The sequence below is a fragment of the Chionomys nivalis genome, chromosome 7, assembly GCF_950005125.1.
Source record: "Chionomys nivalis chromosome 7, mChiNiv1.1, whole genome shotgun sequence".
Classification (NCBI taxonomy): Eukaryota; Metazoa; Chordata; class Mammalia; order Rodentia; family Cricetidae; genus Chionomys; species Chionomys nivalis.
This window is the reverse complement of record NC_080092.1, coordinates 69545313-69560513: the sequence shown is the minus strand read 5'-3', so window position 1 is coordinate 69560513 and position 15201 is coordinate 69545313. Positions and strand designations below refer to the sequence as shown.

General features: G+C 45.3%; 1 protein-coding gene across 1 annotated transcript in view; it reads left to right on the top strand.

The window, feature by feature from the left end:
• Scpep1 (serine carboxypeptidase 1) overlaps positions 1-6413 on the top strand; it is a 31017-nt gene extending 24604 nt beyond the window's left edge. Inside the window, exon 13 of the mRNA XM_057775074.1 lies at positions 5796-6413. Coding sequence (XP_057631057.1) covers positions 5796-5858 — 63 coding nt within the window. The 3' untranslated portion in view covers positions 5859-6413. The remainder of the gene's footprint in view (positions 1-5795) is intronic.
• The last annotated feature ends 8788 nt before the right edge of the window (positions 6414-15201 follow it).

Sequence of the window (15201 nt, the reverse complement as noted above, 5' to 3'; positions counted from 1 at the left end):
TTCTAAACTTAAAGATGGTGCTGTGTGGGAAGCCTCAACGTTTCCTGCCTACATCCACTCACTGGATTGACCTTCAGAGAAAGCTTCAGGCTTAGGAATATCTAGAGTCCGTCCATGCTGTACCGCCCACCACGACACACACCACGCCCCGTCCCTGCGTGTGTGCATCCTCGATTACTTTGTTTGTTTGTTTGTGGGCAGGGTTTCACCATATGTAGCCTTGGCTAGTCTGGGTTTCACTTTGTAGACCATAGTCCAGGCTGACCTTGAACTCACAAAGATTCACCTGCCTCTGCTGGGATTAAAGGTACGTGTCACCATACCTGGGTTATGCTTATTTTTTGAGAAAGGGTCTCACTGAATTTGGAGCTCTCCCATTGAGCTAGGCTGGCTGGCCAGTGAACATAGGGTCTGCCTATCTCTGCCTCCCCAGAGCTGAGATTATAGGTGTGGACTTCTAAGACTGACTTTTTATGGGAGCAAGGGATCTGAACTCAGGTCCTCAAGTTTTAGAGGCAACTTTACCAACTGACTTATCTCACTAATCTGAGTTTAAGGTTTTGGGTTTGTTTGTTTTTTTTTTTAATGGAATTCTGCTAAGTTTGAACATTGTTAATCCAAAATCTAAACTTTGGAGCTTTTTTAACATTAACACAATGTTGCAGAGAGAAAGATCATTTTCAGATCTCATGTCATCTGACAAAGTTGAGACACAATGTGCTAAAAACATTGCACAAAATTACCGTCATCCTGTAGGGTTAGTGACAGTTGTCTTGGGTCCCAGCCTCAAGATTTCTTATTGTGTATATGCAAGTATTTCAAAATCTGGGGGGAAAAAGCACTCAAGGGTTACTCAACCTCTGTTAGTGCTTTTTTTGTTGTTGTTAAAGATTTATTTACTCGCCGGGCGGTGGTGGTGCACGCCTTTAATCCCAGCACTCGGGAGGCAGAGACAGACATCTCTGTGAGTTTGAGGCCAGCCTGGTCTAGAAGAGCTAGTTCCAGGACAGGAACCAAAAAAAGCTACGGAGAAATCCTGTCTCGAAAATCAAAAAAAAAAAAAAAAAAAAAGATTTATTTACTCATGTGTATGAGTGCCCTGGTTTCATGTACACCAGCAGAAGGAATCTGATCCATTACAGATGGTTGTGAGCCATCATACAGAATTCTGGAACCGCTGAGCCATCTCTCCAGGCCTCTGATAGTATTTCTTTGAGGCTGAGCAGAAATTCATTTGAAAGTTTAAATCTCCCTTCTCCAATCTTTGTTTTAAGTGTATTCATTGTGTTGTTCTTAACAGTTTGCCTTGGGGGAGGAAAGGAAAATTACGTTCTTATGACTATAACAATTAAAGCTGAGCTGAACACAAGGACACCCTCACATAATCCCAGCACTCAGGAGACAGCCAGAAGGATCAGAAATTTAAAGTCTGGTTTTGGCTACATAGTAAATTCCAGAGCTTGGACCACATAAGATGCTGTCTCAAAACAAAACAAAGATGGTGGCTGCCTTGTGAAGTCGAGCCTCAGTAGGCATGGCATAAGAGGTGGGGAGTGTCTCTAAGCAGTGGTGGCCAGGGACATGTTTGGAAGAGGCTTTAGGTATAAAGAAGGACTCTGCGCTGTGGGCACTTCATGCCCATGGAGAGAACAGACTATTTTCTTTTTAGGTTTATGTATTGATTACATAGCTCTCTCTGAGCTGAGAGATTACAGGGCCCTTAATCTCAAGTGTTCCCAAGTCCCACAACAGACACACATATTGATGAAGGAATTGAGAATAGCAAAAGGCAGAAGGGCCCCCCAAAACCTCATTAATCAGACACCCATATGCCTCCTAAGTACTAAGCATAAGCACTCTGTGCAGGGCTGGGTGAATGCTGCTGCTCCCTGGCCTCACGGAGCTGCAGGTCAGCAGGGCCTAGGGTTACAGACATCTGGGAGGATTACAGATCAAACATTTACTAATAGTGAGTCACAAATTTATTTAAAGACAATTAAGCAGTAAAATTAAGCCTATACCAAAGTGAACTTTTTTCCTTTGGTATACGTTTAATTTTACTGTTTATTTAGAGACTAAAGTAAATTTACATAATAGTGAGATGTATATGCTTGTTTATTTTGATATAAAGAAATACATCTTGAATATTTGATACTCCAGACAAAGAGGATCTTCATTATTTTTCAGAGTCTACCTCTGTTTAAGTTTTGTAAGATTTATTTTCTTTATATTTCTTTTAAATGATTTATTTATTTTTATTTTACGTGCATTGGTGTTTTGCCTCCATGTATGTCTGTATGAGGATGTCAGATCCCCTGTGAGCTGCCATGTGGGTGCTGGGAATGAACTCGGGTCCTCTGGAAGAGCAGCCAAGTGCTTTTAACTAGTTAGCCATCTCTCTAGCCCCTTATTTTATTTTCAGATGTATGTGTTCATGTGTCACATGTCTGCGAGTGCCTATGGATACCAAAAGAGGCTGTCAAGCCGGAGTTACAGGTCCTGGGGCCTGAATCCTGGTCCTCTGGAAGAACAGCAAGTGCTTACACTGCCTCTCTAGCCCTGCTATTTGGACTTTAAAATATTTTTAGTTAGATTATTTTTGCAGGGGGTTGGGGGGTGACGGACATGTGGAGGTGAAAAGGCAACTCAGAGCCGCCCCCTCTCCCCTTCAGCCTCGTGGGTCCAGAGGATCAGACTCAGGGCGTCTGGCTTAGCAACAGCTGCCTTTCCCTGCCGAGCCATCTTGCCAGCCCAGTAATTTGAAGTTTTATAATGGTCACAGCTGAGAATGTTGCTTCATAGAAATAAGTAAAAGAAGGTAGTGGAAGGAATTAGGTCATTTTTAAAATTATTGGAAATTACATCTTTGTTCTGTTGGCTTTTTTTTTTTTAGGCAATGTCTCACTGTATAGCCCTGGCTGGCCTAGAACTCACAGACCTGCCAGCCTCTGCCTCCTAAATGCTGAAATTAAAGGTGTACGCCACCACTGCCCTGATTAGGGCAAACTTTTTTTTTTTAAAATATTTATTTATTTATTTGTTTATTTATTATGTATACAATATTCTGCTTGCATGTATGCCTGCAGGTCAGAAGAGGGCACCAAACCCCATTACAGATGGTTGTGAGCCACCATGTGGTTGCTGGGAATTGAACTCAGGACCTTTGGAAGAGCAGGCAATGCTCTTAACCTCTGAGCCATCTCTCCAGCCCTAGGGCAAACTTTTAATGACAGGCTATCTCCCTAGCAGCATATGACAGTTTTTCACTAAACCCAAGTCAAGAACTCAAATAGATTTATTTATTTATTTATTTATTTAAGATACAGTCTGGCTTAGCTCATGCTAGTCTGGAGTGTACTATGTAGTAAGAGTGATTGTGACCTCCTGGTTCCCGGGCTTTTCCTCCTCTTAAATGCTATGGTTACAGGTATCACTAGCATAGCCTGCTAGAGCAGTGGTTCTCAACCTATGGGTCTTAACCCCTCTGGGGGTCAAATGACCCTTTCACAGGGGTCACCTAAGATATTTGCATTATGATTCATAACAGTTATGAAGTAGCATCGAGTGTATTTCATGGTTGGGGTCAGTCACCACAACGTGGGGAACATACAGGGTCCCAGCATTAGGAAGATTGAGAACCACTGTGGTCAGGAATCCAAAGCTACAGAGCGAAGGCCAGCCTGGGGTACAGGAGACTCTGAGGAAAGGGGAGGAGCACCCCACACTTTGAAGGACAGACTGACACATGAAGCGGTGGGGACCAGGCTGTTATAGAGCCCTAATGGGACACACTGCTACTTGGTATGACCCTCCTGTTCCAGCGTGGAATTCAGACTCACGTCTTCTTGGTTTGTCACACAGCGTGTTCAAACTAAAACAGTCCTTAGAAACTGTTACCAAGTCATTCAGTTGACGGAGTCTCATTTTAGGAAGTCCCAGTTAGGAGAGTCCCGGACAGTGAATCACAGAATCAGAGGGCGGGGATATCAGGCCCCATGTCTCATATAAGATGTCTGTGGCTGTGAAGAAACACCATGACCACAGCAGCCCTTACAAAGAAAAACATCTAACTGGGGCTGGTTCACAGTTTCCGAGGCTTAGTCCATCATCAGCACGGTGGGAAACATGGCGGCATGCGGGCAAACATGGTGCTGGAGAAGAAGCTGAGAGTTCTACAGCTTGATCTGCAGGCAGCAGGAAGTGAACTGAGCTTGAGCTTCTAAGACCTCATAGCTGAGCAAGGGTTCATTCCTATTGGCTTTTAGCTCTTCAGTTAAACTCTCCCTCCTCTCCACACCATCCCCAGCCTGGACAAGGACCTTCCTCCTACAAAAGGAATGCTTTCAAATGTTGAACATTTCCTCCCTTCTCTGTTCCTATTTGTTTTATTTGTTAGTGTGTCGGGGTCGGGGGCATGCCTCAAAGTGTATTTGGACATCAGAGAACGTCTCTCAGTTGGTTCTTTCCTTCCACCTTGTTGAGGGAGGGTCTCTGTGCCAGCTCACAGATTTCTGGGGATTCTTCTGTTTCCACCTTTTGTCTTGCCACAGGAGTGCTAAGGTTACAGATGCACACGCCCATATCTGAATTTTTAAATTAAAAGAATATTTTTTGTTTGTTTGTTTTTTCTTCCGAGACAGGGTTTCTCTGTAGTTTGGAGCCTGTCCTGAAACTAGCTCTTTTTTTTTAATATTTATTTATTTATTATGTATACAATATTCTGTCAGTGTGTATGCCTGCAGGCCAGGAGAGGGCACCAGACCCCATTACAGATGGTTGTGAGCCACCACGTGGTTGCTGGGAATTGAACTCAGGACCTTTGGAAGAGCAGGCAATGCTCTTAACCTCTGAGCCATCTCTCCAGCCCCTAAAAGAATATTTTTAAAAATTTATTTATTTATATTTTCTGTGCATTTGTGTTGTGCCTGCCTGTGTGTCTGTGTGAGGATGTTGGATCCCCTAGAACTGGAGTTACAGACAGTCTTGGGCCACCATGGAATTGAACCCAGGTCCTCTCTCTGGAAGAGCAGCCTTGCTCTTACTCACTGAGCCATCTCTTCGGTTACCCCAAAATTTATTAAACATAGTGATGTTTTTTGTTTTGTTTTGTTTTGCTTTGCTTTGCTTTCTTTGAGACAGGGTCTAATAATTTAACCTAAGCCGCCTTCTGACTTTCTATATTGCTAAATCTGGTTTTGAATTCATGATCCTCCTGCCTCCACTCTCAAGTGCTGGTCTTACAGGCATGTACCCTCTCAGCCTGTTTTACATGTTACCATTCCCGGGGATGAACGCATGTCTTTATGCATGCCAGACAAAGACTTTAACAGCTGTACTACATCCTCAGCCCTTCTGCACCATCTTCCTTCTTTCTTAAAGAGACCAAATCCCAGTGCCATAAACACAGCCCCCATAAGGAAGTCAGCAAGGGCTATGTATGTGACTCAGTGGTAAAACACTTACCTAACGTGTGTGAAGCCCCAGGGTTTGGTTTCCTGCTCTGCTAAAAAGAGAGAGGAAGGAAGAAGGGAAGGAGGAAGTGACATGGAAAGAGAGGGAACGGAGAAATGAACAGATCATCCCCAAGTGGTATAAAGGGTTCCCTAAATGCCAACTCCTTCAGGCCCCAACACCCTGGGAGCCCAGAAGAACTTTGGTCCAGCAAGGAGGCCATTTCTTTACAGGCAACTGTCACATCTTTCTAGATCTCTGCTAGAAAGGAGGATGTCAGTCACCCTTCTCCTTGACCCAGTGGTTACGTCAAGAACACTAATCTGGATGCTTCTTGGTTCCAGGTTCCTGCAGACCAAGGGGCCATGGCTCTGAAGATGCTGAGGCTGATAACTCAGCAAGAGTAGCATGGCCGAGCTGAGCGGAGCTGGCTGGACCTGCAGACCCTGGAGCAGAGCCTAGGGTGGAGGTGCTGATGTCACAGGCTCTTCCCTGACTGTCCTGTGGGATGTGACTATGGGGGCTCCTGCCATCTCCTGTACACTGGAAGACCTTGGCTTCTGTGACAACTTAGAAATCAGATCTGCTTTGTGAAGAGCATTCAAAACCATACTCATTTAATCAAAATGAAGGATTGTAAGGGACAGACCTCTTAATACCAAAACAAATTATAACACATGCAAATCCCAGCTTCTTGAGAGGTAGAAGCAAGAAGATCAGAAGTTCAAGATCACCCTCAGCTAGGTTGCAAGTTCAAAGGCAGCCTGCACTAGATGGGAGGGACAGACAGAGAGTAAACACCCACTGAGCTGCCAACTCAGTGTCTATGCCTATATGTCTTGTTTGCTACATATATCTATATATTTTTACAAAAATGGAATCCATATTATATGCTATTTTGCTTTCTATTTTGTTCACAGATCAACATGATGTGCACTACTTTTCCTGTCAATAAATGTGCTGTGATGTTTTTAAAGACTGTTGAAAATTCTATTTTGTGATCGCTCCTTGCTAATTGTTTCCCTCAAGAGTTTCTAGTCTGTCCCTGTTGCAGATGGCGCTCTGGTAAGTCACCCTAATAGCTAATGGTTTTATGCACACTTCGTTTCCTTCTCATAAACTTGTAGAAAGATAAATGTTTACTCCTAAGATTTCCACATTCCTTTAAAAGTAAAATGATAAACTCAGGATTTAATGTTTGAACCACAACCTGAGTTCTGAATGAGTGGCAATGTTGGACAGCAAACCCCAGCTCTACCTGGAGAACATGAGGGCTTCCTCACAAATCCCAGCGACATCATCCCAGTCCCGTATTCCATAGATGCCTCTCCCTAGGGCTCACTGTCCTCAAGTCTCTTGTGTCCCTTGGAGAGACCATTAGAAGCCTGTGCTGGGTCCAGCCTGTGCTGGGTCCAGCCTGTGCTGGGTCCAGCCTGTGCATTCCCTTTCTCTGGCTGCCTTTGTTCTGTGTTTGTTGCTGTTAAAGGAAGGAAACAACTCCTGAGGATCCCTCATGTAGCCCCTTGCTGTGTCTTACCCTTTCCCCAAGGTTCCATCCTGTGCTGAAATCTATTAGGCTGGGGGCTGGAGGGATGGCTCAGAGGTTAAGAGTACTGGCTCACAATGATCTATAATGAGATTTGGTGCCAGAGCACTGTATACATAAGTAAATAAATCTTTTTGTTTGTTTGTTTGTTTTTAATATTTATTTATTATATATACAATATTCTGTCTGTGTGTATGCCTGTAGACCAGAAGAGGGCACCAGACCCCATTACAGATGGTTGTGAGCCACCATGTAGTTGTTGGGAATTGAACTCATGACCTTTGGAAGAGCAGGCAATGCTCTTAACCTCTGAGCTATCTCTCCAGCCCAAGTAAATAAATCTTAAAAAACAAACTCTCCTTAGGCTGGAGAGATGGCTCAGCTTAAGAGCATGTATTACTCTTCCAGAAGAACCAGAGTTCAGTTCCCAACATCTATACTAGGACTGCTCACAACTGCTGCCTACTCCACAACTACTGGTAACTCCAGGGCATCCACTACTTCTGGTTTCTGTGGGTACCTGCACACATGTGGCACACATATATACACATAATTAAAATACATCGCCAGCTGGTAGTGTCACATGCTTGTAATTCCAGCACTTGGGATGCAGTGGCAGTAGATCTCTGTGAGTTCGAGGCCAACCTGGTCTACAGAGCTAGTTCTAGGACAGCCAGGGCCACACAGAGAAATCCTGTCTTGAAAAGCCAACAACCAAAGAGGTAAACATGTAACCCTCCCTCGAGTTCTAGTCTCTCTGCTGAAGTCACTGAAAGCATCAAAACACACACTGCGTGCCAGACTCATGGGACTTTTCTGTTGAAAGTCATGTGTTTCTTGGGGATGTGCACAAGTGTGTGTTTGACACAGATAAGACCCTGAGCTCAATTTCCTGCATCCAAGAAAAGGTCAAATACAATAAAAGTACCGGGAAAGGTCATTTAGGTGGAGTCTAATGAAATTGGTGACTTTAAACCTTTTTGGCCCTTTCATCCTTACCTAAAGAGGTGAGGCTTTTTGAGGTCCTCTGTTGTGCTCCTAGACTTGTTCATGCCCCCATTTCTGCTTGCTGTGGTTTGAGTGTTACCTTTAAAGGTCATGTTGCAGAGTTATCCATCTGTGAGGGTCTTGGGAGGTGGAGCCTTTAAGGTGGGGCATGAGAATGCCCCCATCATGAATGTATCAGTGCCACCCGTGGCTTAGTTATCAGGAGTGTCTTTTTGTGAATTGTAGACGGATTTTCCTTTTGGCCACCAACTCACAAATAACAACATGGAGACTGGATGTTAATTATGAAAGCTCAGTCTTAGCTTAGGCTTGTTCCTCACTAGTTCTTATATCTTAAATTAACCCATATCTTTTAATCTACCTTCTTTTACATGGCTTGGTTACCTATGTACTGCCCATCCTGCTTCCTCTGAATCTGGCTGGTGACCCCTCCTTTCTTCTTCTCGAGGCCTCCCTGTCCCTGGAAGTCCAGTCTAACTTCTTCCCACGTAGCTAGTGGCCATTCAGCTCTTTATTAGCAGATCAGCAGGCACCTTGGCAAAGACCCATCTTCACAGTGTAAACAAATAGTGTGCACCAGTGAATACAAGAAGAAACTTGTTTATAAATCCCCAATCTGCAGTTTTCTGTTACCGCATAAGACACGGTCTATCGCATTGGCTCTTACTCCAACGCATGCCTTCAGAGGGAATTCCCTGAGATCCAACGACTGGAGAAGGCAACTCTCAGGTTTGGTTTACACATTCCTGATCCTGGGCAGGCATCCATCACCCGAAGATGCACAGCCATAACCCCCCTCTGTGGTACTCCTGAAAGATGGCTATTCTCCCAGGGGGTAGAACCTGGAACCATGCACCAGCTCCACCTCACCTGAAAGGAGATAGGTGGGGAAATGGACCACTATCAAATCCTCGTCTGCCTGGATAGCCCAGACCCTGGAAGAAACGTAACTGAAACACTGGTGACAAAATCTGAGGAAGATGGAGGAAGCTAGCATGAGTGGGCGTGGCTGTGCTCCGTGTAAATCCCCACCCAAGGATAAAGGAAGGCTGGAATGGTGCGCAGGATGCAATAATGTGTGGTACATAGGATGACCTCTGCTCTGTGCACACCCATGCCGTGGACCACAGACAGCCTCCTGCAGGCAGACGGCTCACAAACAAAGCGGCTGTGGTGACAGTGGAGGTTATTCATGGACACGCCACTCGGCATCTGCCAGCAGAAGTCGCCCTAATCTTCTGCTGCGGCCAGAGGTTCGGCCAGCTGCCCAGCGTGAGGCTCATTACCTTGGACCATTTTCATCATGGAAGAGGTGACGCCTTTTGTTCTTTCTGGAGTTAACACTCACTCTGGATGTACATTTGCCTTCCCTGCTCACACCGCTTCTGCCAGAACTGGCACCTGTGGACTGAGTGAGTGCTCGCCCACAGCCCCGCTAGGCACAGCAGAAGCGCAGCCCTGCGTTCTAGCAGCCTTAGCTGTTCTCCATTGCTGTGACAGAATGCCCGACGAAAGCAGCCGAAGGAAGGAATTGTCTTGGCTGGCAACTCAAGGGTACAGTCTGCCTTAAGTTAAGGTTTTCATTGTTGTGAAGAGACACCATGACCACAGCAACTCTTTTTTTAAAAAATCTATTTATTATGTATACAGTATTCTGTCTGCATGTATGCCTGCAGGCCAGAAGAGGGCACCAGATCTCATTACAGATGGTTGTGAACCACCATGTGGTTGCTGGGAATGAACTCACGATCTTCAGAAGGGCAGGCAGTGCTCTTAACCACTGAACCATCTCTCCAACCCTGGACAGTCAAGATTAACCACCGGTTTATGCACATGGAACTCATTCTCACCCCGTCCTTGGTCATCCAGAAGGGTCTGCCTTGGCAGATGGCTGAATGGGTCTTTGGACATTTGGTCCCAGCGCCAGCTAGGTAGGGATGGTTGGCAGAGCTGGGATGTCATCCTCCAGTGTGCTGGATATGCTCTTCGGAGTGAGCATCCATGCCTCTCTCAGCCAGGATACATTAGGCTAGCCATCAGGGGACCAAATCAAAAATGTCTTCCCTCATTATGAGCCGTAGTTAATAGTAAGCGGCTCACTTCCTGTCTCTGCAGCTGAAGTTGTCTGTACTGACCCGGAGGGCTTGGTTACAGTGAAAGAAACATTTTCACCATTGAACTGGTACGTGAAGCTGCCATCTGGCAGGCAAAGTACTAGCTGAGGTGACTGATCTGACCATCCTGACAGTCATGGGTAAATCGGGCTACTATTATACAATACAAACAGGGAGGAAGAACGCAGGATAGCCTTTGGGCCATATTGTTTGTCTGAGTAAGGTCAATGAGGGATGCGTGTATGTGTGATGTGTGGTGTGTGTGTATGTGTGTTCACATGTGGTCTGTCCGTGGTCTGTGCTTCTTTCCATGCACAGAACTCATGGATTCTACTTCATGCTTAGATTCACATTTTCCTTGCTTTCTACTCTTTTTATCCGCTGTTCTTTCCTGATTACTTACTCTGCATACTGCAGTCTCCAGGACTGGGTCTGAGACAGTGGCCTTGTTGAGACTGACTGGCTAACTCCCATACTGCCTAGGTCAAATTCTGTGTGCACACACACACACACACAGAATTATATTTCTCTGTTCCAATCCTGATTATTATATTTATTTAAACTTAATTATTTTAATGTATCCCAAATCCCTTATAATTGGAATCCAAATACTTAATATGTTTTAAACAATAACTCGATTAGATATAGGGACTTCATCCTCTTCTTTTGGGATTGCTTGACGGTGCTGGGGCATCATGCCTGGGCGGCAAACACTCTTATCCCAAATTCATTTCTCAGTCCACATTTCCCTTCTTATTGGCATCTGACATTGGCATCAAATTTGAAAACAATAAATTTAATAATGGGTACTGTAGACTTCCTTAAGCTCATAAACTGATGGCTTCAGATGGTTATCTCAATATCTCTAGTTTTTAACAGTGATTGTTGGTTTATATTTGTTTTGTTTTCGTTTGTTTGTTTGTTTGGTTGGTTGGTTGATTTGGTTTGTTTTGGTTTTTCAAGACAGGATTTCTCTGTGTAGCCCTAGCTGTCCTGGAACTTACTTTGTAGATCAGGTTTGCCTTAGACTCACAGAGATCTGCCTGCCTTTGGCTCCCAAGTGCTGGAATTAAAGGCATGAACCACCACATGTGACATTTGGTTTATTTTTAAGACCATGTCTCATACATCCCGGGCTGGCCTTTAAGAAATCAGGAACAAAACTAAAATCCCTAGAAACCACAAAAAACTGGGCAACGTGGGCCAGCAAGAGGGCTCAGTGGGTAAAGGCCCTTGCCAAGTAAGCCTAGCAATGTAAGTTCAATTACTGGGACCCATGAAAAGGTGTAAGGAGAAAACTCATTCCATTGTGAGGAAATGAGGAAGCCTTGAGCTGAATGTGGAAGGGCAGATGAAGCCCTGAGTGAGTGTGTGTTGACACAGGCACAGCCATGTTAAGGACCCCAGTGCTTCAGACTCACGGGATAGCAAAGTGTTCTTGAGGTGAGGCTCAGAGGGATGAGAAGTCTTTCCTGTCTGAGTTCAAGTGTTAGACATGTGCAAAAACTAGCAACCGCAGCTTCCTCCTCCCAGATAACCCCAACCTGAAAGGGCTCCCCTACAGAGACTGCCTACTGGAAAGGAGCTAACACCTCCTCAGGCGGTGCCTAATAAATGTGCTGAGGTTTCCCATTGTTACCAAGTTGGTGCTTCTCCAGTAGAGGAAGCAAGGCCCACCTGATTTGTTTCCATCCTTTCTGTACATGCTACATGCCTGTGTGTCTGTGTTTTCTTTATTTATTGCCTTCATTAGGTTATTAGGACCCATCTGTGCAGAACATGGTACCATAGAATTGTCCTGTAACCTCCACATGTGCCCACATGTGCACCGTGGTACATGTGCACACACACACACACACACACACGATGATGGAAATAAAGCGGGTCAGCGTGTGTCTGTAATTCCATTACTAGGGTGGTGGAGACAGGAAGATTCCTGGAGTTTGATACAACAGCCACTCTAGACAAACCTGTGAGCTCTAGGTCCAGTGAGAGACCCTGCTCACACAAATGAGGTGGGTAAAGAGTCAGTGGCATGACTCAGTGGGTAAAGGCATCTGCCACCAAGACTGACGACCCATGTTCAATCCCCAGAACCTGCACGGTGGAAACAGAGAGCTGACTCTAGCCAGTTGTCCCATGTCCTTCGCAGGCACGCTGTGGCACTCACGCTTCCCTCTTAAAATAACTAACCCAGAAAAGAAATTCTTAAATGAGACAGGGCACAATCAAGGGACACACCCAAGGTCAACCTATAGTCTCCCTGGCACACAGGGGCAACCACACCCACATATAAACACACACAAGCATGAGGGGAGGGATTGCACAATTCTTCCCCAAACCAGCATGACCGGAAGGAAGCGTCAGCCATTCTGCTGTTGTCATAGGTAAGAACCTTTGGTTGGTCACCGCATTCACTTGTGTGTAGGCTAAGGAAATGTCTGATGTTCTGATTCCTCTTCCGGTTAGAGCGTTCCCTTCTAGGACGATGGCAGTGAAATCCGCACTCTGTTAGGGGAGAAGTCATGAGGCCGCTTTAACCAGGTGGCTCTTTCTGAAGCCCCTGTAGCATTATATCCCATTTCATTCTCCCAGGTTAAAGGTTCTTTGTCACCCTGTGTTCTTTCTTTAAAAGCCACCTGCCTGTTGCCGCAGCCCCTGGGAGCTGCCTTCGTTCCTGGCTCGCTTTCCCTTTAAGGGTTGGAGCATTTCAGCTGGCTAAGACTCAAGTGCTCTCTGGACTAATTGGCACAAGGTGAGGCTTTTCCAACTTGGGAGAGAAAGAACGTTTGCCAGTGAAGGCTCTTCAAGGTAACTACTCTCTCGGAGCTCCTTCCGCTGCCTTCAGCAGCCTTTGGGGACAAATCCTTCTTATGGCTAAAGGGGAGAACCCCACAGATGGGCAGACACAGCTCAGGGATGAGACCTTTGGAACTAGTGACCTCTGGAGAGGAGGATATGGGGGAAAGGCCAGTGTGACAAAGGCAGCTGAGCCAGTGTTTCCCCCCTCAGCACCACTGGGCTGTGCTAGTCCCATCACCACAAGAGTCCAGAGGAAGGATATCGTCGCAGGAGACCCAGACTTCAATGGAGGAAATACATGATTGAAAAACCTTACCCCGGCAGGGTGGTAGTAGCACACACCCTTAGTCTAGCACTGGGGAGGCAGAGGCAGGTGGATCTCTCTGAGTTTGAGGCTGGCCTGGTCTGTAGAGCAAATTCCAGGACAGCCAGGGCTACATGGGGGAAACCCTGTCTTGAAAAAACAAACAATAAAAAAAGAGAAAAAACCCACCTTGGGGCTTCATGGAAAAACCAGGGGAGTACTGGATGAGGAAAGATGGTCCCCAACTGGTTAAGGTACACAGAGGAGGCGGTGTGAGTGTGAGTGTGTGTGTGTGTGTGTGTGTGGTGGTGGGGGAGTGGATAAAAACAAGGAGACAGAAGCCCAGATGTGTATGTGTATGGGGGAGGGTTGTGAGGCTAAGAGGGAGCTGTGGAGACAGCTTAGTCAGTAATATGCTTGCCAGTCAAGCGTGAGGACCTGAATTCAACCGAGTACCATTAAAAAAAAAAAAAAAAAGGGAGGTGATGGTGCTGCCTTTAATCCCAGCACTCAGGAGGCAGAGTCTATGAGTTCAAGGCCAGCCTGGTCTACAAAGTGAGTTCTGGGACACACAGGGTTACACAGAGAAACCCTATTCTGGGGGGGGGGGGGTGGAGCTCTGGGAGGCAGCACTAGGAGGCTGCTCCCTGGGGCTTTCTGGCGAGCCAGCCTAGCCTATTTGGTGGCACTCTAGACCAATGAGAAATCCCATGTCAGAAAACAAGGCTTGGGACAGAGATGACTCCACAAACTGTGTATCCTTAAACTGTGTACCCTCAAATCATGCACCTTCAAACCTTGCACCCTCAAGCCATAGCATTCAAACTGTGCACCCTCAAATTGTGCACCCTTAAACTGTGCACCTACTGTGGTATAATTCTTTTGTATACTGTAAAGATTTGTCGCTCATGTTGGTAATGATACCCATAGCATTCAAACTGTGTACCCTCAAATTGTGCACCCTTAAACTGTGCACCTACTGTGGTATAATTCTTTTGTATACTGTAAAGATTTGTCGCTCATGTTGGTAATGATAGAGCCTGAGGTAAACAAGAAATGTTAGTGAAAAGTCTCTGGGCTTCAGCTTAGCTTATATTACATTAGTGTATGTGTGTGTGTGTGCATGCGTGCATGTGTGCATTTGTGCTCTGTAAAGATGCCAACAGAAGAACAAATGCCTTACTGAGAAGAGGAACCAAGTCACATGGCTAAACATAGAAAATAAGCAGGTCCTCATTCAGTGGTCCATAAAGGATAAAGGAAGGAACGAGAAAGCCATTTCATCAGGTATCCTTGTTCTTGTTGGGGAGGGATGTGTGGAACTACATGGGATTCTGAGGAGCTGGGTTTTATTTTAGACCTGTGGTGGGCACATGGGTGTCCCTCTGTGAGTGTGATAGATCTTACAATACATTAGGTAGCAATAACAACAGTTCTGTTGAATGGGAAATGTTCAGGGACCTTTAATGCAGATAGAGCCCCACCCCTCATTGTGTATGTGTGTTGATGTTGACGTTGGATGTCTTTCTCAATTGCTCTGACATTATTTCTTGAGACAAGGTTTGTTACCATACAAAAGAGTTCCACTCTAGACTAGAATGGAGTATAACAAAGATTTCTTTATTAGGGGGTAAACTCACAGAAAGAATAGTGATCTGCAGTCCTCTGCATGCCCGAGGAACTGGCACCAAATCCAACAACCAAGGGACCATGCACGCTTTACATCTGCATTTTAGTACATGAGACCATGTCCAAAGTGGGCCAGTATCTTAAAGACTACTAGTTGAAGGAGTTCCCACAGCATCTCTCCCTTTTGTCTAAATAATAGAGGTCTAAACCTAATACAAAACTATATACAATAAGAACAAACATCAAGTATAAAAATTAGAATTACAACCAGCATGAACAGCATCAAACAAGAAACATATGCTGAATGTTTCAATAGTTATCCTATCCTAAGTAGTCTAAATCTTATA